Raw genomic sequence first — 25059 nt, 5'->3', positions numbered from 1 at the left:
GAGAGAAAAAGGGGAGAGAGACAGAGCAAAAGAGAGGGGGAGAGAGCGCAAAAGAGAGGGGGAGAGAGAGAGAGTGCAAAAGAGAGGGGGAGAACGAGAGCGCAAAAGAGAGGGGAAAGAGAGTGTGCAAAGAGGGGATAAGAGAGCGCAAAAGAGAGAGAATGCAAAAGAGAGGGGGGAGAAAGAGAGCGTAAAAGATAGGGGGAGAGAGCGTAAAAGAGAGGGGGGAGAGAGAGCGCAAAAGAGAGGGGGAAAGAGAGCAAAATAGAGGGGGGAGAGAAAGCAAAAGAGAGGGGGAGAGAAGGAGCAAAAGAGAGGAGGAGCAAGAGAGAGAGAGAGCAAAAGAGAGGTGGAGCGAGAGAGAGAGCGAGATAGATCACAAAAGAGAGGGGGAGAGAGAGCAAAAGAGAGGGGGGAGAGAGAGAGCAAAAGAGAGGGGGGAAAGAGAGAGCAAAACAGAGGTGGAGCGAGAGAGAGCGCAAAAGAGAGGGGGAGAGAGCACAAAAGAGAGGGGGAGAGAGCACAAAAGAAAGGGGGAGAGAGAGAGCAAGGGGTGGGACCGCTGTACTGCAAAAAATGGCCCTTGTAAATGGGCTTTAGGAATAGTATGTTAGTAAAAGAATAAAACGTTGCTATATGCTGTGCTGATTTAGTTGAGACCGATAAAATAGGCAAACTCTGGAAAAATAGAATTTTACATCAGTCACGTTTGTATGTGTATATATACAGTATATATATATGCACACACACATATATAGATAGATAGATAGATAGATAGATAGATAGATAGATAGATAGATAGATAGATGGATAGACAGATATGTAGATAAAGAAGCTTAACCAGAAGTCAAAGCTCTTAAAGGTCACCCAAAAAATTTAGATATAGGTGTCAATATTGAGGTGATTAAATGCAGGTGCAATACTGAGCAATCAATCACAGTCCACTTAAAAAGGGGCTGAGGGTGTAACATAAAGATAGGTGTGGAAGGAAAAATCAGAGCAAAAATCACTTCCAAATCAGTCAGAGGAGATTTCCCTAAGTGTATACCCAGGGGCCAAATTATCAAGCTTTGTATGGACTTGATGCCCCTTATAACCTGTGGGATGAGAATAGCCTTTAACCCCTTAATGACCACAATGTACCCTGTATGTCACTGGTCGTTAAGGTTTTTTTCAGGACATAATAGCACAAGTCTAGCAAGAACACACTATTAATGCCCTCCCTCCAGCAGGCTTTGTGGAATAGAGCAGTCTCAACGCTGGTGGCAAGAACGCTCTATAACAAAATCAAGTCCCAAAAAAGGCCAATGACATACAGGGTACGTCGCTGGTCCTTAAGGGGTTAATAATCTTGTAGAGGAGCTGGACCCAGTGTACGTAACCCAGTGACCACTTCAAGCTTTTTTAAAAAAAACATATTTGCGGCTTTATTACCATATAGCCCTTGATAAACGTATTGAACCAATTGCTGCTATTGGGCTAGATTACAAGTGGCACACTAACATTAGCACGGGCGCGATATTGCTATATGGCGACCGAACTAACTCGCGCACATATTGCAAGTTAAAAGTAAATACAGCTAAGTGCAATCTAAATTTGTGTCAGGTTAGCACGATTGAAGACCTGCCATAAAGTTGTAGGGCTAAAAGCAAATGTACACCAAACACAACATAAATACATTAAAATAAAGTGTAACATTTATATATAAAGTATCTAATAATAAGTATTCATATAAACATTAATAACACCTTTTTCAAAGTGCTAACATGTATTTGGTATATGACAAGGTGTTTGAATGTAAAGGGCTATAATTTATTTATATATATATAGGCATGGAAGTTATTCTAGCTTTTGTTTTATCTCAGGAGTGCTGTTCTCTTTCTCTTTTTTCACACACACACACACACATATATTAGACTGACGGATTTCCCACTGAACTTTTATGTTTTTACTATGTGTGCCGTGGATTTTAACTAAATTTGAATAAAGGAAATATTTTAACTATTTGGAATGCGGTTATCGTTTGATCTTCATATATATATATATATATATATATATATATATATATATATATATATATATATATATATATATATAAATACCAAAACTCCAGGACGACCCACCAGCAGTCAACTGCCTGGGTGCAATAATGTAAAGTAATAGCCAAAAAAGAGATTGCACTCACAGGACTTTTTCAATAAGTAAACAATATTTCTCTTGTAAGATGTATCGAGTCCACGGATTCATCCATACTTGTGGGATATTCTCCTTCCCTACAGGAAGTGGCAAAGAGAGCACCCACAGCAGAGCTGTCTATATAGCTCCTCCCTTAGCTCCTCCCTCCCAGTCATTCTCTTTGCCTGCTTAACTGCTAGGAAGGGTAAAGTGAGTGTGGTGACAAGAATGTTAGTTTTTATTTTCTCAAGCAAAAGTTTGTTATTTTAAATGGTACCGGTGTGTACTATTTACTCTCTGGCAGAAAAGGATGAAGATTTCTGCAAGGAGGATGATGATCTTAGCATTTTGTAACTAAGATCCACTGCTGTTCTCACAAGGGCTGAAGAGTAAAGGGAAACTTCAGTTGGGGGAACAGTTTGCAGGCTAAACTGCATTAAGGTATGTTCAGTCTATTTTTTTCTAGACAGACTGTGTTATTTCTAGAAAAGGCTGGCAATATCCCCATGAGGGAAAGGTAAGCTGTATTCAGTGAAAAGGAATCCAAGCTTGCATAAAGGGCTCATAGTTACTGGTGACACTGATAGGAAAAAACGTTTTGGTTTAATTACAAATATAACTTTTTTTAGGGACTTTAAGGGGTCTTTGTGGCTTATTTAAGGGTTATTAACCCACATGGCTATTTTCTTTTAGGCCCCATAACATCGAGTGAGGTGGGAGGGGCCTATTTTGGCAGTTTATTTACCTCAGAAGCATCCAGCTACTTCTCCAGAGGCTCCTACTGCATTTGAGGGCTGTAAAGAGTTTTTTTCCCCACAAATCGTTCCTAAAGGGCAGGTAGGTGCCACAGCAGAGCTGTGGCAAGGTGCTGAATGTTATTTTACCGGTTTTGAAGTTTTTTCAATCCGTTTTTTACATTAAGGGGTTAATTGTTTATTTGCATAGTGGTGCAAAGTTACTAAGGCTTTATGATGCTACTGTAAAAATGTTGTTTTGTTTACTGCTTTTTTACACTGTTTTGCAGAGTTTGTGCAGCTTTTTTTCTCTTAAAGGCACAGTACCGTTTTTGTTTAAAGTGTTATTTACTTTGATTGAAGTGTTTTCCAAGCTTGCTTTTTACATTACTAGCCTGTTTAACATGTCTGACACCAAGGAAAATCCTTGTTCAATGTGTTTAGAAGCCATTGTGGAACCCCCTCTTAGAATGTGTCCCACTTGCACTGATATGTCTATAAATTATAAAGAGCATATTTTAGCACTTAAAAATATTGCAATAGACAATTCTCAGTTAGATGGAAATGAGGGTTTAGCATCTAGCTCCCCCCAAGTGTCACAACCAGTAACGCCCAAACAAGTGACGTCAAGTACTTCTAATGCGTCAAATTCATTTACTTTACAAGACATGGCCACACTTATGAATAAAACCCTCACAGAGGTTTTCTCTAAACTGCCTGGTTTACAAGGAAAGCGCGACAGCTCTGGGTTAAGAACAAATGCTGAGCCGTCTGACGCTTTAGTAGCCGTATCCGATATACCCTCACAATGTTCTGAAGTAGGGCTAAGGGATCTGTTATCTGAGGGAGAGATTTCTGATTCAGGGAAGACGCTCCCTCAGACAGATTCTGATATGACGGTCTTTAAATTTAAGCTTGAACACCTCCGCTTATTGCTCAAGGAGGTATTAGCTACTCTAGACGATTGTGACCCTATAGTGGTCCCAGAGAAATTGTGTAAAATGGACAGATACTTAGATGTTCCTGTTTACACGGATGTTTTTCCTGTCCCTAAGAGTATTGTGACTATTGTTACTAAGGAGTGGGATAGACCAGGTATTCCGTTCACTCCCCCTCCTGTTTTTACGAAAATGTTTCCCATATCTGACACCATACAGGACTCGTGGCAGACTGTTCCTAAGGTGGAGGGAGCTATTTCTACTCTTGCTAAGCGTACAACTATACCTATCGAAGACAGTTGTGCTTTCAAAGATCCTATGGATAAAAAATTAGAGGGTCTCCTAAAGAAAATTTTTGTTCATCAAGGTTTTCTTCTCCAACCTATTGCATGCATTGTTCCTGTAACTACTGCAGCTGCTTTCTGGTTTGAGGCTCTAGAAGAGGCTCTCCAGGTGGAGACTCCATTAGAGGATATTATGGATAGAATTAAGGCCCTTAAGTTGGCTAATTCTTTCATTACAGATGCCGCTTTCCAAATGGCTAAATTAGTGGTAAAGAATTCAGGTTTTGCCATTTTAGCATGCAGGGCGTTATGGCTTAAGTCCTGGTCTGCTGATGTGTCATCAAAATCTAAATTGTTGAACATCCCTTTCAAAGGAAAGACCCTATTCGGGCCTGCACTGAAAGATATTATTTCAGATATCACTGGAGGAAAAGGCCATGCCCTTCCTCAGGATAAAACAAATAAGATGAGGACCAAACAAAATAATTTTCATTCCTTTCGTAACTTCAAGGGTGGTCCCGCTTCAGCTTCCCCTGCAGCAAAGCAAGAGGGGAATTCTGTCCAATCCAAGTCAGTCTGGAGACCTAACCAGGCTTGGAACAAAGGTAAACAGGCCAAGAAGCCTGCTGCTGCCTCTAAGACAGCATGAAGGGGTAGCCCCCGATCCGGGACCGGATCTAGTAGGGGCCAGACTATCTTTCTTCGCTCAGGCTTGGGCAAGAGATGTTCATGATTCCTGTGCTTTAGAAATTGTGTCCCAGGGATATCTTTTGGACTTCAAAGACTCCCCCCCAAGGGGGAGATTTCACATTTCTCAATTGTCTGCAAACCAGACAAAGAGAGAGGGGTTCTTACGCTGTGTAGAAGACCTACATACCATGGGAGTGATCCGCCCAGTTCCAAGAGCGGAACAAGGGCTAGGTTTTTACTCCAACCTGTTTGTGGTTCCCAAAAAAGAGGGAACTTTCAGACCAATCTTGGATCTCAAAATTCTAAACAAATTAATCAGAGTACCATCTTTTAAGAAGGAGACTATTCGGACTATTCTTCCTCTGATCCAGGAGGGTCAATATATGACTACTGTGGACTTAAAGGATGCGTATCTACACATCCCTATTCACAGAGACCATCATCAATTCCTCAGATTCGCCTTTCTGGACAGGCATTACCAGTTTGTGACCCTTCCCTTCGGTTGGCCACGGCTTCCAGAATTTTCACAAAGGTGCTATGGTCCCTTTTGGCGGTTCTAAGACCGCGGGGTATAGCAGTGGCGCCTTATCTAGACGACATCTTAATTCAGGCGTCGACTTTCCAGCTAGCCAAGTCTCACATCGACATCGTGTTGGCTTTTCTGAGATCTCACGGGTGGAAGGTGAACATAAAAAAGAGTTCTCTCGTCCCTCTCACAAGAGTTTCCTTCCTAGGGACCCTGATAGATTCGGTAGAAATGAAAATATTTCTGACGGAGGTCAGAAAATCAAAACTTTTAATCACTTGCCGAGCTCTTCATTCCATTCCTCGGCCATCAGTGGCTCAGTGTATGGAGGTAATTGGACTCATGGTAGCGGCAATGGACATAGTTCCTTATGCCTGCCTACACCTCAGACCACTGCAACTATGCATGCTCAAACAGTGGAATGGGGATTATGCAGATTTATCTCCTCAACTGCATCTGGACCAAGAGACCAGAGATTCTCTTCTCTGGTGGTTGTCTCAGGACCACCTGTCTCAGGGAATGTGTTTCCGTAGGCCAGAGTGGCTCATAGTAACGACAGATGCCAGCCTGCTAGGCTGGGGTGCAGTCTGGAAATCCCTGAAAGCACAGGGCTTATGGTCTTGGGAGGAAAACCTCCTCCCGATAAACATTCTAGAACTGAGAGCAATATTCAATGCGCTTCAGGTGAGGCCTCAGCTAGCTGGGACCAAATTCATCAGATTTCAGTCTGACAACATCACGACTGTAGCCTATATCAATCATCAAGGAGGAACACAGAGTTCTCTAGCGATGATGGAGGTAACCAAAATAATCCGATGGGCGGAGGATCACTCTTGCCATCTCTTAGCAATCCATATCCCAGGGGTAGAGAACTGGGAGGCAGATTTCCTAAGTAGTCAGACTTTTCATCCAGGGGAGTGGGAGCTCCATCCGGAGGCACACCAGAATTCGATCTGATGGCGTCCCGACAGAACGTCAAACTTCCTTGTTATGGGTCCAGGTCCCGGAATCCACAGGCGGTACTTATAGATGCTCTAGCAGTGCCCTGGTCCTTCAATCTGGCTTATGTATTTCCACCGTTTCCTCTCCTCCCACGTCTGGTTGCCAGAATCAAGCAGAAGAGAGCTTTGGTGATTCTGATAGCGCCTGCGTGGCCACGCAGGACTTTGTATGCAGACCTGGTGTACATGTCATCTGTTCCACCGTTGACTCTGCCAATGAGACAGGACCTTCTAATCCAAGGTCCATTCAAGCATCCAAATCTAATTTCTCTGCATCTGACTGCTTGGAGATTGAACGCCTGATTCTATCAAAGCGTGGTTTCTCTGAGTCGGTCATTGATACCCTGATTCAGGCTAGAAAGCCTGTCACCAGGAAAATCTATCATAAGATTTGGCACAAATATCTTTGTTGGTGTGAATCCAAGGGTTACTCATGGAGTAAGATTAGGATTCCTAGAATTCTGTCCTTTCTCCAAGAAGGATTGGAGAAGGGATTATCAGCTAGTTCCTTAAAAGGACAAATATCTGCTTTGTCTATTCTTTTACACAAACGTCTGGCAGATGTTCCGGACGTTCAATCGTTTAGTCAGGCCTTGGTCAGGATCAAGCCTGTATTTAAACCTGTTGCTCCACCATGTAGCCTAAACTTGGTTCTTAATGTTCTTCAAGGGGTTCCGTTTGAACCTATGCATTCCATAGATATTAAGCTTCTATCTTGGAAAGATTTGTTTTTAGTAGCTATCTCTTCGGCTCGAAGAGTTTCTGAGTTATCTGCTTTACAGTGTGATTGACCTTACCTTGTTTTCCATGCAGATAAGGTGGTCTTGCGTACCAAACCTGGGTTTCTTCCTAAGGTTGTTTCTAATAGGAATATAAATCAGGAGATTGTTGTTCCTTCCCTGTGTCCTAATCCTTCATCAAAGAAGGAACATCTGTTGCACAATCTTGATGTGGTTCGTGCTTTAAAGTTCTACTTACAAGCAACTAAAGATTTCCGTCAAACATCTTCATTGTTTGTTGTTTATTCTGGTAAACGGAGAGGTCAAAAGGCTACGGCTACCTCTCTTTCCTTTTGGCTGAAAAGCATCATCCGTTTGGCTTATGAGACTGCTGGCCAGCAGCCTCCTGAAAGAATTACTGCTCATTCTACTAGAGCAGTGGCTTCCACATGAACTTTTAAAAATGAGGCTTCTGTTGAACAGATTTGTAAGGCGGCGACTTGGTCTTCACTTCTTACTTTTTCCAAATTTTCCAAATTCGATACTTTTGCTTCTTCGGAGGCTATTTTTGGGAGAAAGGTTTTACAAGCAGTGGTGCCTTCCGTTTAAGGTACCTGTCTTGTCCCTCCCTTCATCCGTGTCCTAAAGCTTTGGTATTGGTATCCCACAAGTATGGATGAATCTGTGGACTCGATACATCTTACAAGAGAAAACAGAATTTATGCTTACCTGATACATTTCTTTCTCTTGTGATGTATCGAGTCCACGGCCCGCCCTGTCTGTTTAAGACAGGTATATTTTTAATTAAAAAATTTCATTCACCACTGCACCCTATAGTTTCTCCTTTTTCTTCCTAGCCTTCGGTCGAATGACTGGGGGGCGGAGCTAAGGGAGGAGCTATATAGACAGCTCTGCTGTGGGTGCTCTCTTTGCCACTTCCTGTAGGGAAGGAGAATATCCCACAAGTATGGATGAATCCGTGGACTCGATACATCACAAGAGAAAGAAATTTATCAGGTAAGCATAAATTCTGTTACTTTAATGTAACGTTTTTGGGGATCTAGTCCCCTTCGTCAGCATCTTATTGAAAAAGTCCTGCAAGTGCAATCTCTTTTTTGGCTATGTATATATATGTATGTGTGTGTGTGTATTTATGTATTTATATATATATATATATATATATATATATATACATACTTTGGAGCCCTTTCCACTTATATACTTTGAAACAGGGAAAAATAATTTTTAAGCAATTTTAATGTTATAATTTTTTACTGTGTTTTTACTGTAGATATTTTATATTCCAATGTTTTAAATATATATCCCTCCCTAAATATATATGTATATATATATACCTGTATATATTCATATAGATATATAGGTACATATATATATATATATATATATATATATATATATACTGTATATATACTGTATATATATATATATATATATATATATATATATATATATATATATTTAAATTTAAATAATCATATATATATTAGATAGATAGATAGATAGATAGATAGATAGATAGATAGATAGATGATAGATAGATAGACATATAGCTGTAAAATTAAAAGAATATTTCTTCTATGTGAAGAACATTGGAATGTAAAATATGCATAACTACCTTCGGGTAGCAATAAGTGTTAGTTCTTTTTCATTAGCATGCTCCATTAAAGCCATAGAGGCCCATTTATCAAGCTCCAAATGGAGCTTGAGTTTCCGTGTTTCTGGCGAGCCTGCAGGTTCACCAGAAACAGCAGTTATGAAGCAGCGGTCTAAAGACCGCTGCTCCATAACGCTGTCTGCCTGCTCTGAGCAGGCGGACAGAGATCGCCACATGATTGACAACCCCCTGCTGGCGGTCGATTGGCCACGAATCTGCAGGGGCGGCGTTGCACCAGCAGCTCACAAGCGCTGCTGGTGCAATGCTGAATACGGAGAGCGTATTGCTCTCCGCATTCAGCGAGGTCTGTCAGACCTGATCCGCACTGTCGGATCAGGTCCAACAGACCTTTTGATAAATAGGCCTCATGGGGCGAAGACATTAACGTGGTCGCAATATCCGAAGTCCTGAAGTTATCGCATGTCTGGTTTTGCTGGAGCGCAAATAATTTACTTGCAATACGTGCGCTAACCCTCGCAAGTTAAAAGTTTACTTCTGGCAGTGTTTGCGCTCAAGCGAAAGTGCTAAACAGGACGCTACTTGTAATTGGGCCCATTTTGTTTTAACAGATATATATTTACCACGTGTTGAACTGTGCAGGTATGTTCGTACGTATGTACAAGTATGCTTTATTTGATGCACAAATATGTGATGCGTAGAAGCTACACTAGCAATGAAAAAAGCGACCTACTTGCTAGACAGCAAAAGAGATTACAAAACTTTAATACTCTGTTCAATACCTCTAATGAACAACCACTAAATGTAGGGGAAGATCAAATAAATAATGTACTGTGCCAATCACACAAAACACTTTATAAACACTCAAAGAGGTGGTGGAATTTACACTTCTTTCAAAAATACCAACAAGACAATATGATACCTAGGGTATTGCAAATAAAAATGTTTTCCGTGTATGATCTTAAAAAACAAGAACATATTGACAGATGGGAGAAAGCACTGACAACATGTTCACAAACAATGATTCAAATCCTAAAAGAGGCAGATCAAGATGAAGTAGCACTACTAGAAGAAACTATACAAACCAATAATGAGAACTTAAAAGCTTTTGAGAATTTAACAACCTGTACAAACAATATCAAGCAGAATTGGATAATTTGGAGAATGAATTAATACAAAACAAAAAAGAAAAATATCAGAGAGTTTTAGAATCAGGAACGGAAATACAGCGCACACCTCCGATCAATCAGAAATCCCAAGAATTGAGACCAAACAAGCGAAAAACACAAACAGCACCTCCCAGGGAAACGAGAAGGAGGCAACCGAGCCCCTTCTCCAAGATAAGACTGGCAACTTAAAATTATAAACCTCACACAGCATACCCTAAATCAAGATCATATCTCAAGCCTATCAAAAGGTCTGAGTTTTTGTCCTACAAACAAATTAAATAAATTTGAAGTGGTCAAAGATGTCAATCTATTCACTAGAAAACTCCTACTCAAAAAACGTTATGCTAAGAAGGAATTAGGTGACGACTTTGCAAGAATTGTTACATGAAAATACAGTAGATACATTCCTGGACACTAACTGGAGTCAGTAAATTACGAATAAGTCTAAATTTGTTCCTCAAAGTAGCCTATTACCACAAATACAGGACAGGTATTTAATGAAATAATTTGCAAAAAAATTGAAGATCTACCCGAATACTGGCCTACCTCTAATCTAACCAGACATGAACAAAAAGCATTGCAAGAGATCCAAACTTAGCAAGCTACCATCATTAAACCATTCGACAAGGGAGGAAATATTGTCTTATGGGATAAAGATATCCATCTCAATGAAGCCATGAAACAGTTGGAAAATGATCAATGTTATAAAAAAATATTTGGCAACCCAACACAAATGTATCTTGAAAGATACAACAAAATGATAGATAAAGCTTATAAGGACCAAATAATCAATACAACAGAAAAACAGTTTCTAACTCAACTACATCCCACGACAGTGACTTTTTATCTGATCCCCAAGATACATAAGGACATAAAAATAAACCCGGACGACCTATCATTTCAGGCAATAATAGCCACACAGAAAAACCAAGTCAATATATTGATCAAAGATTGAGGGAATATTTATAGACTCTGCCCTCATATGTCAAGGACACAATGGAGGTACTCCAAAAACTAGAAAATTTAACACCGTCCCTAAACTTACTCCTGGTAACAGAAGATATAGAATCTATCTACACTAGTATAAAAAATCAACTGGGCGAACAGGCAGTCTCCTATTTTCTAACTTCAAATAAAACCAACAACATCAACCACAATCAGTTTATTAAAAAATTACTACATTTCATTTTACATCATAATTATTTTACATTCAAAGATCATTTTTACTTGCAGACTCAGTGTATAGTCATGGGCACAGCATGTGCGCCTACATAGGCAAACTTATTTTTGGGGTGGTGGGAGAAAAGTACGGTATTCTCAGACACCCATGATGTATACACCCAACACATCTCACTTTGCATTCGCAATATAGATGACATCTTGTTCATCTGGGAGGATTCAGAGGACTCACTTAAAAAATGAATGGTCACCCTAAATAATAACAATCTTAATTTGAGGCTAACCTATGAATACAGTCATCAACGGGTGAATTTTTTGGATTTGGAGATTCAAGCGGATCAGAAAGGACAAATAAGCACTATGCACAAATAAGCACACCTTATTACACCATACAAGTGCCCATGCTCCCTGTACCCTGAGTGCTATTCCCAAAGGAGAATTTACAAGACTAAGAAGAAACTACTCTGATATAGCAGTATATAAACAGGAAGCTTAAAAGCTAAGTAGTAGATTACAGGACAGAGGGTACAGTAAACACTCAATCAAAAGGGCAAACACACAAGTTATCAAAATGGAACGACAAACTCTGTTACAACCACGACTGAAAAAAATGGATAACAAACCAAGATTAATTACAACATTTAATCCCCAAATCAGACAAGTCACCAAAATAATAAATGACAACTGGCACATATTATTAAATTATCCCCTACTAGTGAGTCAGATTGGAGACCAGGTATCGATAGGATATAGAAGACCAAAAAATCTAAAAGACACCTTAGTGAACAGGCACTACATCCATATACCAAAAAAAGTGAGTCAATACAATGGCATGTTTCAATGTGGAATATGCAGTACATGCCCAAAAGTATGGAAAATCAAAGAAATTCATGATAAATATGGAAATAAAACATCTACTTCCAGCCCATTTTTCCTGCACAACAATAGGAGTAGTCTATGCCCTACAGTGTCCATGCAAATTATTTTAAGTCGGTATGACGTCACGACAAGTAAGAACAAGAGTCATGGAACATAGCAGAAATATCCGAAATGCCAAGAAAGACCTGGAAAAAAGTAAAACTGTAACAAGTGTTGCTAAACATTTTTTTTACAAACATGATAGCAATGACAATCTACTCAAATTCACAGTCTTTACTTTAGAACAAACCCTATTGAGAATGGAATGTAAGTGGGTGCACTTATTAAACAGTGTTAGGTCACATGGTCTAAATGATTATAACAATTATAATGTGTATTTATAACCCACCCACAAGTGGAAAGTGTCATTTAAACTGATTATAAGGCATGCCTAATGAAATATCAGTTACACTACTACCACGGTGGGCATACTTTTATAGTATGACGATATAGATCTGGGTAAAATACACAGCACATTATAACTAGCATCAGTCACTTAAGTCACGAGAGTCAGAAAAAACCCTCAACCACCTAAAAATATATTACATATAACATTTTACCAAAATAGGAACCAAGCATATAATTCATCTAAATTCGAACAGCAGGTTATGATGTATAACTTATTTGAATTTTTAACTTTTTCACACAACATTCTAATAAAATATCGGTTTTATGTTTTTTCACTCATCACTTATTAATAAATCACTTCGACCTAGATTTGGAGTTTGGCGTCAGCCGTGAAAACCAGCGTTAGAGGCTCCTAACGCTGGTTTTAGGCTACCGCCGGTATTTGGAGTCACTCAAAATAGGGTCTAACGCTCACTTTTCAGCCGCGACTTTTCCATACCGCAGATCCCCTTACGTCAATTGCGTATCCTATCTTTTCAATGGAATTTTTCTAACTCCGGTATTTAGAGTCGTTTCTGAAGGGAGCGTTAGACATCTAACCCAGGAAAAAAGTCAGTAGTTAAGAGCTTTCTGGGCTAACGCCGGTTCATAAAGCACTTAACTACTGTACTCTAAAGTACACTAACACCCATAAACTACCTATGTACCCCTAAACCGAGGTCCCCCCACATCGCCGACACTCGAATAAATTTTTTTAACCCCTAATCTGCCGACCGCCACCTACGTTATCCTTATGTACCCCTAATCTGCTCCCCCTAACACCGCCGACCCCTGTATTATATTTATTAACCCCTAATCTTCCCCCCTCAACGTCGCCTCCATCTGCCTACACTTATTAACCCCTAATCTGCCGACCGCAAAGCGCCGCCACCTACGTTATCCTTATGTACCCCTAATCTGCTGCCCCTAACACCGCCGACCCCTATATTATATTTATTAACCCCTAATCTGCCCCCCTCAACGTCGCATCCACCTGCCTACACTTATTAACCCCTAATCTGCCGAGCGGACCTGAGCGCTACTATAATAAAGTTATTAACCCCTAATCCGCCTCACTAACCCTATAATAAATAGTATTAACCCCTAATCTGCCCTCCCTAACATCGCCGACACCTAACTTCAATTATTAACCCCTAATCTGCCGACTGGAGCTCACCGCTACTCTAATAAATGTATTAACCCCTAAAGCTAAGTCTAACCCTAACACTAACACCCCCCTAAGTTAAATATAATTTACATCTAACCAAATTAATTAACTCTTATTAAATAAATTATTCCTATTTAAAGATAAATACTTACCTGTAAAATAAATCCTAATATAGCTACAATATAAATTATAATTATATTATAGCTATTTTAGGATTTATATTTATTTTACAGGTAACTTTGTATTTATTTTAACCAGGTACAATAGCTATTAAATAGTTAAGAACTATTTAATAGCTAAAATAGTTAAAATAATTACAAAATTACCTGTAAAATAAATACTAACCTAAGTTACAATTAAACCTAACACTACACTATCAATAAATTAATTAAATAAACTACCTACAATTACCTACAATTAACCTAACACTACACTATCAATAAATTAATTAAATACAATTCCTACAAATAAATACAATTAAATAAACTAGCTAAAGTACAAAAAATAAAAAAATATTTACAAACATAAGAAAAATATTACAACAATTTTAAACTAATTACACCTACTCTAAGCCCCCTAATAAAATAACAAAGCCCCCCAAAATAAAAAAATGCCCTACCCTATTCTAAATTACTAAAGTTCAAAGCTCTTTAACCTTACCAGCCCTGAACAGGGCCCTTTGCGGGGCATGCCCCAAGAAGTTCAGCTCTTTTGCCTGTAATAAAAAACATACAATACCCCCCCCAACATTACAACCCACCACCCACATACCCCTAATCTAACCCAAACCCCCCTTAAATAAACCTAACACTAAGCCCCTGAAGATCTTCCTACCTTATCTTCACCCTGCCAGGTTCACCGATCCGTCCTGAAGAGCTCCTCTGATGTCCTGATCCAAGCCCAAGCGGGGGGCTGAAGAGGTCCATGATCCGGCTGAAGTCTTCATCCAAGCGGAAGCTGAAGAGGTCCATGATCCGGATGAAGTCTTCATCCAAGCGGGAGCTGAAGAGGTCCATGATCCGGATGAAGTCTTCTATCAACTGCATCTTCAATCTTCTTTCTTCCGGATCCATCTTGCAGACCTCCGACGCGGAACATCCTGCTGGCCCGACGGACTAACGACGAATGACGGTTCCTTTAAGGGACGTCATCCAAGATGGCGTCCCTCGAATTCCGATTGGCTGATAGGATTCTATCAGCCAATCGGAATTAAGGTAGGAATATTCTGATTGGCTGATGGAATCAGCCAATCAGAATCAAGTTCAATCCGATTGGCTGATCTGATCAGCCAATCAGATTGAGCTCACATTCTATTGGCTGATCAGAACAGCCAATAGAATGCAAGCTCAATCTGATTGGCTGATTGGATCAGCCAATCGGATTGAACTTGATTCTGATTGGCTGATTCCATCAGCCAATCAGAATATTCCTACCTTAATTCCGATTGGCTGATAGAATCCTATCAGCCAATCGGAATTCGAGGGACGCCATCTTGGATGACGTCCCTTAAAGGAACCGTCATTCGGCTAGTAGGCGTCGGGAGAAGAGGATGTTCCGCGTCGGAGGTCTGCAAGATGGATCCGGAAGAAAGAAGATTGAAGATGCAGTTGATAGAAGACTTCATCCGGATCATGGACCTCTTCAGCTCCCGCTTGGATGAAGACTTCATCCGGATCATGGACCTTTTCAGCTCCCGCTTGGATGAAGACTTCAGCCGGATCATGGACCTCTTCAGCCCCCCGCTTGGGCTTGGATCAGGACATCAGAGGAGCTCTTCAGGACGGATCGGTGAACCTGGCAGGGTGAAGATAAGGTAGGAAGATCTTCAGGGGCTTAGTGTTAGGTTTATTTAAGGGGGGTTTGGGTTAGATTAGGGGTATGTGGGTGGTGGGTTGTAATGTTGGGGGGGGGTGTTGTATGTTTTTTTTTACAGGCAAAAGAGCTGAACTTCTTGGGGCATGCCCCGCAAAGGGCCCTGTTCAGGGCTGGTAAGGTTAAAGAGCTTTGAACTTTAGTAATTTAGAATAGGGTAGGGCATTTTTTTATTTTGGGGGGCTTTGTTATTTTATTAGGGGGCTTAGAGTAGGTGTAATTAGTTTAAAATTGTTGTAATATTTTTCTTATGTTTGTAAATATTTTTTTATTTTTTGTAACTTAGTTCTTTTTATTTTTTGTTCTTTAGCTAGTTTATTTAATTGTATTTATTTGTAGGAATTGTATTTAATTAATTTATTGATAGTGTAGTGTTAGGTTAATTGTAGGTAATTGTAAGTAGTTTATTTAATTAATTTATTGATAGTGTAGTGTTAGGTTTAATTGTAACTTAGGTTAGTATTTATTTTACAGGTAATTTTGTAATTATTTTAACTATTTTAGCTATTAAATAGTTCTTAACTATTTAATAGCTATTGTACCTGGTTAAAATAAATACAAAGTTACCTGTAAAATAAATATAAATCCTAAAATAGCTATAATATAATTATAATTTATATTGTAGCTATATTAGGATTTATTTTACAGGTAAGTATTTATCTTTAAATAGGAATAATTTATTTAATAAGAGTTAATTAATTTGGTTAGATGTAAATTATATTTAACTTAGGGGGGTGTTAGTGTTAGGGTTAGGCTTTAGGGGTTAATACATTTATTAGAGTAGCGGTGAGCTCCAGTCGGCAGATTAGGGGTTAATAATTGAAGTTAGGTGTCGGCGATGTTAGGGAGGGCAGATTAGGGGTTAATACTATTTATTATAGGGTTAGTGAGGCGGATTAGGGGTTAATAACTTTATTATAGTAGCGCTCAGGTCCGCTCGGCAGATTAGGGGTTAATAAGTGTAGGCAGGTGGATGCGACGTTGTGGGGGGCAGATTAGGGGTTAATAAATATAATATAGGGGTCTGCGATGTTAGGGAAGCAGATTAGGGGTACATAGGGATAATGTAAGTAGCGGCGGTTTACGGAGCGGCAGATTAGGGGTTAATAAGTGTAAGGTTAGGGGTGTTTAGACTCGGGGTACATGTTAGAGTGTTAAGTGCAGACGTAGGAAGGGTTACCGCATAGCAAACAATGGGGCTGCGTTAGGAGCTGAACGCGGCTTTTTTGCAGGTGTTTGGTTTTTTTTCAGCTCAAACAGCCCCATTGTTTTCTATGGGGGAATCGTGCACGAGCACGTTTTTGAGGCTGGCCGCTTGCGTAAGCAACTCTGGTATCGAGAGTTGAAGCTGCGTTAAAAATGCTCTACGCTCCTTTTTTGGAGCCTAATGCAGCCATTCTGTGGACTCTCAATACCAGAGTTATTTTTATGGTGCGGCCAGAAAAAAGCCGGCGTTAGTTTTTCGGGTCGTTACCGACAAAACTCCAAATCTAGCCATTCTATAGTTAGAGAGAATCTAAACATCAATTTTATTTTATTTGGTATTTTTGATTCAATCACTAAGCACTCAACCTCACTAGTTAATAATAGGGCAATGTACCCTTAAGATTACACACAGTACTATACACGCAACTTATAGCAAATCTTAAAAACTTAACTTCAAATATTTTCCTTACGCAACTAACACAGTTGTCCTCACAGAGGAGGAAATGAATATAGTAAAGTAATACAGATAAGAAACTAAATACACAATATAATGTATTTATTTAGTGTCACAAGATTTCACATGACATCATTTTTTAATTGCATTTTTAAGTCACAATTATAGTCACTTTTTGCTATACGTTCTTTATCTTGAACACCCTCCCCTGCATCACAACATTATTGACCCACAAAATAATAATGCACACCAATAACCATTCACTCTTCTATCCACAGAGATTACATCAAATAAGCAACCACACTGCAATCACTGTCCATATGTAGTGAATGAATTCATTTGTCATGAAATAACAGCGACAATAATCATAGTGTAAATTAAGCACATGAGCTATAATACAAGTGTAATAGATGAGCAATATGTAATAGGTTTAGAAAACATATCGTCAAGATACGAACCCAATGAGCTTTTCCATCAGTGACACACAGACTGATTATCCTGCCATTTTCCCAAGATCATAAGCAGTTATAGTGTTACCATGTTTTTGAAACAAGCTAACTCAGATTGTATAATATCACGTCATATTAACAGAACACTAATCTGCCATACAACACGGAATAAGTCATGGATTGACACTTGAATGAACCAATCAGATACGACTCAACAATCCAATCATAATAAAGGAGGTGTGAACACATAACCCAATAAAAGAGTGTTTTTTGTATGTCCGCGTATCCCCTCTGAGGAAGCATAAGAGAAACGCTGTATCAGGGGTTCCTTAGTTTTTAAACTTGCTCTCCTGCATGTATCTAAATATATATTAAACCTATACTTTAACTATGGTAACTGGTAGTTTTCATTTAATAGCAAACTCTAAGCAGCAGTGCTAGAGTATCGATATAAACAAATACAATACAGAAGTTAATACTCAAGAATTTCTTGATAGAATTTCTTGATAGAATTCTATCAGCCAATCAGAATTAAGGTAGAAAAAATCCTATTGGCTGATTGTAAGAAATCACTTGTTTATGTGTCAATTCTTTACTTATCTTTAGTACTTTAGAAGTAGAACTGTGGTAATATGTTAATGTAACAAACTGGGAAATATGCTTGCTAGTAAGGAAGCATATAATCCTAATCTGTAATTATATTGCCTCAATAAGCTTCCAATATCATAGAGTAATGAATACAGGAATGCTTTATAGGCAGAACAAAGGATATACATTTCTCAAGACAGGAGCGGTAACTAGTTAAGGAAAATACCATGATTAGTACTAATAGCATGTTTAATATGGCACCCTGCAGGTGAGGAGTTAATATAACCGTTTAGTAATGGTAATGCTAGTAGCTTGCTGGCAGATATCATTCCAAGTTATACAGTGTAACACATAGAGGAATGTTCAATATTATGGCAAGCTTAAATGTGGAAGTAGTGAGAGTAGCAGACTTAGAACACTACAAGTAAAAGCTTATACGGAACCTGATAACCTCATGTGTCGCTATACTTGTTGCAAGCTGAAGGCACTGTGAGTGCTCGAGATCCGGAAGACTGTGTCAGAGCAGCTGGAAGTCTGTGCATGCTGTGAAGTTGGAACGCTGCCAGGCCTGAGCAGCGTGTAACGAGTGAACGGCTTGCAGTGATGTCAGAGGAAGCCGGGTAGGAAGACAACAAGCAGCGCTTTTGCCAAGGTGTGCAAGTGAAGTAGTTTAAATGCAGCTGAGTACTTTCTTTCACCAGGATACAAGCTGGAGATGTGAGTTAATCACTTCAATAAACCAGCAAAGAGTAATTAGACAGTGCAGGCTTTATAGGCAGGAGGAGACAATGTTAAGGCGGTATAGGCTTAATATGGCAAAGTATATATTAAGGTGGAATGTGTGAGATAGGACCATGACACTGATGCAATCAGCCAACCGGATTGAAGTTCAATCCTATAGGCTGATCCAATCAGCCAGTAGGATTGAGTTGGCATTCTATTGGCTGTTCCAATCAGCCAATAGAATGCCAGTTCAATCCTATTGGCTGATTGCATCAGCCAAAAGGATTTTTTCTACCTTAATTCCAATTGGCTGATAGAATTCTAAAATTCGAAATTGGAGGGACGCCATCTTGGATGACGTAATTTAAAGGAACCTTCATTCAGTCGTCGGACAAAGAAAGAAGAGGATGCTCTGTGTCAGATGTCTTGAAGATGGACCTGCTCCGCCCGGATGGATGAAGATAGAAGATGCCGTCTGGATGAAGACTTCTGCCCGTCTGGAGGTCCACTTCTGCCCGGTTGGGTGCAGATGTCTCACGGTAGGGTGATCTTCAAGGGGTTAGTGTAAGGTTTTTTTAAGGGGGGATTGGGTGGGTTTTAGAGTAGGGTTGGTTGTGTGGGTGGTGGGTTTTAATGTGGGGGGGTATTTGTACTTTTTTTTACAGGTAAAAGAGCTGATTACTTTGGGGCAATGCCCCACAAAAGGCCTTTTTAAGGGCTATTTGTAATTTAGGGTAGGGTAGGGTAGGGCTTTTTTATTTTGGGGAGCTTTTTTTATTTTGGGGGGCTTTTTTATTTTGTTAGGGGGATTAGAGTAGGTGTAATTAGTTTAATAATCTTGTAATTATTTTATTATTTTCTGTAATTTAGTGTTTTGTTTTTTTCGCACTTTAGATAATTTTATTTAATTGTAATTAATTGTATTTCATTTATTTAATTATAGTGTAGTGTTTGGTGTAATTGTAACTTAGGCTAAGTTTTATTTTACATGTAAATTTGTCTTTATTTTAACTAGGTAGTTATTAAATAGTTAATAACAATTTAATAACTATTGTACCTAGTTAAAATAAATACAAAGTTGCCTGTAAAATAAAAATAAACCCTAAGATAGATACAATGTAACTATTAGTTATATTGTAGCTATCTTATGGTTTATTTTATAGGTAAGTATTTAGTTTTAAATAGGAATTATTTAGTTAATTGTAGTAATTTTATTTAGATTTATTTAAATTATATTTAAGTTAGGGGGGGTTAGGGTTAGACTTAGGTTTAGGGATTAATAACTTTATTATAGTGGTGGCGACGTTGTTAGCGGTAGATTAGGTGTTAATAAGTGTAGTTAGGTTGCGGCAACATTAGGGGCTACAGATTAGGGGTTTATAAATATAATGTAGGGTTCGGCAATGTTGGGGGCAGCAGATTAGGGGTTCATAAGTATAATGTAGGTGGCGGCGGTGTCTGGAGCAGCAGATTAGGGGTTAATAATATAATGTAGGTGTCGGCGATGTCGTGGGCGGCAGATTAGGGGTTAATAAGTGTAAGATTAGGGGTGTTTAGACTCGGGGTTCATGTTAGGGTGTTAGGTGTAGACATAAAATGTATTTCCCCATAGGAATCAATGGGGCTACGTTAGGAGCTTTACGCTGCTTTTTTGCAGGTGTTAGTTTTTTTTTTCAGCCGGCTCTCCCCCATTGATTCCTAACGTAAGCAGCGCTGGTATTGAGGTGAGATGTGGAGCTAAATTTTGCTCTTCGCTCACTTTTTTGCGGGTAACGCCGGTTTTGCAAAAACCCGTAATACCAGCGCTGTCTGTAAGTGAGCGGTGAGCATAAACTGCTCGTTAGCACCGCACAGCCTCTAACACAAAACTCGTAATCTATGTGATAGATTGCTATTAACCAAAAAACAGATCAATATAGCTGTTAACAGCTCAGTAAGGAATCTATTAGGCACTAGATTCTTTTTGTAATTTAAAGAGGTATTCCCTCTCCAAAGATAAGAGGGTACTACCCTGGACATATGTATAAATAAGTCAATCTAAATGGCCAAGTGATCCACAGTCCATATATTGAACCTAATTACAATAGATCCTGCAGGTATCCACTGCTTTAAGTAACTGGTTCCAAATCGCAATATTACATACAGGAGATGTGTTTTTAATGTTGAATTGGGCAGCAATAACACCAGTAATAGTCGCTGTCTTTTAAGATAAATGAATAAAAGGTAATTCTTATTTTTCTTTCCTATGTTATATCAGAATGGTTAAACACAATTACAGTGCATAGAAGCATACTTTTTGGACAAACCCACACATAGTGAGTTTTGTCCACCCTGTTGGAATTACTTCTGGTAGTGTTTGCGCTCAAGCAAAAGTGCTAAACCGCACGTTACGTAATCTGGCCCATTTTGTTTTAACAGATATATATTTACCACTTGTTGAACTGTGCAGGTATGTACGTACATATGTACAAGTATGCTTTATTTGATGCACAAATATGTGATGTGTAGAAGCTACACTAGCATGGAAAAAAGCATACTTTTGTTTTATTAAAATGACAGTCCAACGGGTCCTCAATATTTTAGAAATGTACGGTGCATATACATATGACAAAGTTACTCCCTTTATGGAGTCCGCTGCCTGCCTCGCTCTCTCCTCTATCTCGACCCTATTATGAAAGAGAATCTTTAATATTTATGTAAGGTTTGCATTTGTGCATGGTATAGAAGAGAAGTCACTCATAATAAATATTCAGCCTAACTATATTTTTTTTTGTTTGTCCTACAGTTATGCCTTTACAAAGAGACAGTGGAAGTATTTGTTGCCTTGTACAAATATGTACCACAAGAAAACGAAGACTTGGCAATGAGGTAACTAATTAATAATTTGTAACAAGAGCTGTGGAAAATATTTAATTACTAACTTCCGGCTAGATTACGAGTTTTGCATTATGAGCGGTGCGGTGCTAACTTGCACGTTATTGTCACTGCTCACTTACCTACAGCGCTGGTATTACAGGTTTTCCTAAACCCGGCGTTATTAGGCAAGAAGTGAGCGTAGAGCAAAATTGTGCTCCATACCACACTCCAATACCAGCGCTGCTTAAGTCAGCGGTGAGCTGACATTAATGACATCAATGGGGAGAGACGGCTGAAAAAAAGCAGCGTAAAGCTCCGTAACGGAGCCCCATTGATTCCTATGGGGAAACGAAATGTATGTTTACACCTAACACCCTAACATGAACCCCGAGTCTAAACACCCCTAATCTTACACTTATTAACTCCTAATCTGCCGCCCGACATAGCCGCAACCTACATTATACTTATTAACCCCTAATCTGCTGTCCCCAACATTGCCGACACCTACATTATACTTATTAACCCCTAATCTGCCGCTCCCAACATCACCGACACCTACATTATACTTATTAACCCCTAATATGCTTCGCCCAATATCGCCCGCCACCTACATTATACTTATTAACCCCTAATCTCCCGCACCCAATGTCGCCGCAACATACTTACTCTTATTAACCCCTAATCTGCTGCTCTGGACATCGCCGCCATTATAATAAACATATTAACCCCTAAACCGCCGCACTCCCGCCTCGCAAACACTAGTTAAATATTATTAACCCCTAATCTCCTGCCTCTAACATCATCACCTACCTACATTTATTAACCCCTAATCTGCCGCCCCCCAACGTTGCCGCCACTATACTAAATTTATTAACCCCTAAACCTAAATCTAACCCTAATCCTAACACCCCCTAACTTAAATATAATTCAAATAAAAATTCCTATCATTGCCTAAATTATTCCTATTTAAAACTAAATACTTACCTGTAAAATGAACCCTAAGGTAGCTACAATATAACTAATAGTTACATTGTAGCTAGCTTAGGGTTTATTTTTATTTTACAGGCAAATTTGTATTTATTTTAACTAGGTAGAATAGTTACTAAATAGTTATTAACTATTTACTAACTACCTAGCTAAAATAAATACAAAGTTGCCTGTAAAATAAAACCTAACCTGTCTTACACTAACACCTAACATTACACAACAATTAAATAAATTAAATTAATTAAATACAATTACCTAAATAACAAAAAAAAACACCAAATTACACAAAATAAAAAACAAATGATCAGATATTTAAACTAATTACACCTAATCTAATAGCCCTATGAAAATAAAAAAAGCCCCCCCAAAAATAAAAAACCCTAGCCTAAACTAAACTAAACTACCAATAGCCCTTAAAAGGGCCTTTTGCGGGGCATTGACCCAAATAAATCAGCTCTTTTGCCTGTAAAAAAAAAATACAAACAACCCCCCCAACAGTAAAACCCACCACCCACACAACCAACCCCCCAAATAAAATCTTAACTAAAAAAACCTAAGCTCCCTATTGCCCTGAAAAGGGCATTTGGATGGGCATTGCCCTTAAAAGGGCATTTAGCTCTATTGCTGCCCAAACCCTAATCTAAAACTAAAACCCACCCAATAAACCCTTAAAAAAAACTAACACTAACCCCCAAAGATCCACTTACAGTTTTGAAGACCGGACATCCATCCTAAACGAAGCCGGGAGAAGTCCTCAGCGAAGCGGCAAGAAGTCCTCAACGAAGCCGGGAGAAGTCTTCATCCAAGCCGGCAGAAGTGGTCCTCCAGACGGGCAGAAGTCTTCATCCATATGGCATCTTCTATCTTCATCCATCCGGCGCGGAGCGGGTCCATCTTCAAGACATCCGGCGCGGAGCATCCTCTTCTGATTTCTTTGGGGCAATGCCCTGCAAAAGGCCCTTTTAAGGGCTATAGGTAGTTTAGTTTAGGCTAGCATTTTTTTTTTATTTTGGGGGGGCTTTTTTATTTTGATAGGGCTATTAGATTACGTGTAATTATTTTAAATATCTGATAAATTGTTTTTTATTTTGTGTAATTTAGTGGGGGGGTTTTGTAATTTATGTAATTGAATTTAATTAATTTAATTTATTTAATTGTTGTGTAATGTTAGGTGTTAGTGTAAGACATGTTAGGTTTTATTTTACAGGTAAATTTGTATTTATTTTAACTAGGTAGTTAGTAAATAGTTAATAGCTATTTAGTAACTATTCTACTGAGTTAAAATAAATACAAACTTGCCTGTAAAATAAAAATAAACCCTAAGCTAGCTACAATGTAACTATTAGTTATATTGTAGCTAGCTTAGGGTTTATTTTACAGGTAAGTATTTAGTTTTAAATAGGAATTATTTAGTTAATGATAGGAATTTTTATTTAGATTTATTTGAATTATATTGAAGTTAGGGGATGTTAGGGTTAGGGTTAGACTTAGGTTTAGGGGTTAATAAATGTAGTATAGTGGCAGCGACGTGGGGGGGCGGCAGATTAGGGGTTAATAAATTTAGGTAGGTGGCAGCGATGTTAGGGACGGCAGATTAGGGGTTAATAATATTTAAGTAGTGGTTGCGATGTGGGAGTGCGGTGGTTTAGGGGTTAAATGTTTATTACAGTGGCGGCGATGTCGGGAGCGGCAGATTAGGGTTTAATAATTTTCTTTTAGTGTTTGCGATGCGGGAGGGCCTCAGTTTAGGGGTTAATAGGTAGTTTATGGGTGTTAATGTACTTTGTAGCACTTTAGTTATGAGTTTTATGCTACAGCTTTGTAGCGTAAAACTCATAACTACTGACTTTAGAATGCGTTACGAATCTTGCGGGATAGGCTGTACCGCACACTTTTTGGCCTCCCAGAAAAAGCTTGTAATATCGGCGCTATGGAAGTCCCATTGAAAAAAGACTTTACGCAAATTGCGTAAGTTAATTTGCGGTACAGCCAAAAAAGTGTGCGGTACAGCTGTACCTACAAGACTCGTAATAGCAGCGGTAGTGAAAAAGCAGCGTTATAATCCATAATGCTGCTTTTTTTACTCATAACGCAAAACTCGTAATCTAGCCGTTCATTTGTAACACACTTAAAATGCAGTAGAAGATTCCTTCAATCAATCTCTAAACAAATCTGTAACTGACCCAACCTTAGTTCAGAAATATCTAGCTTTTATTAAAGAGTAAAGGAATCTCATGGACACATCATTATCTCACGGTACAACAGGCTCTTTAGCTGTTTATAAATTGTGCATTGAACATTCAGTGAAAGAGCCACTAAGGAAAATAGCTCTAAGCAGAATGGTTCATGTTAATCCAATACAAATACAAATGTATAGGTGCACACAATATGATAGCGCAACAA

General features: G+C 38.9%; 1 protein-coding gene across 1 annotated transcript in view; it reads left to right on the top strand.

Annotated features, from left to right (window-relative positions):
• The window catches only part of STAC (SH3 and cysteine rich domain), a 472981-nt gene that overhangs the window by 398816 nt on the left and 49106 nt on the right, over nt 1-25059 (top strand). The window contains exon 8 of the mRNA XM_053714461.1: nt 21599-21681. Within this exon, the coding sequence (XP_053570436.1) occupies nt 21599-21681 (83 nt within the window). The remainder of the gene's footprint in view (nt 1-21598; nt 21682-25059) is intronic.

Source organism: Bombina bombina, chromosome 5 (genome assembly GCF_027579735.1).
Source record: "Bombina bombina isolate aBomBom1 chromosome 5, aBomBom1.pri, whole genome shotgun sequence".
NCBI lineage: Eukaryota > Metazoa > Chordata > Amphibia > Anura > Bombinatoridae > Bombina > Bombina bombina.
The sequence above is the reverse complement of the archived record's forward strand: the minus strand, read 5'-3'. Positions and strand labels throughout refer to the sequence as shown.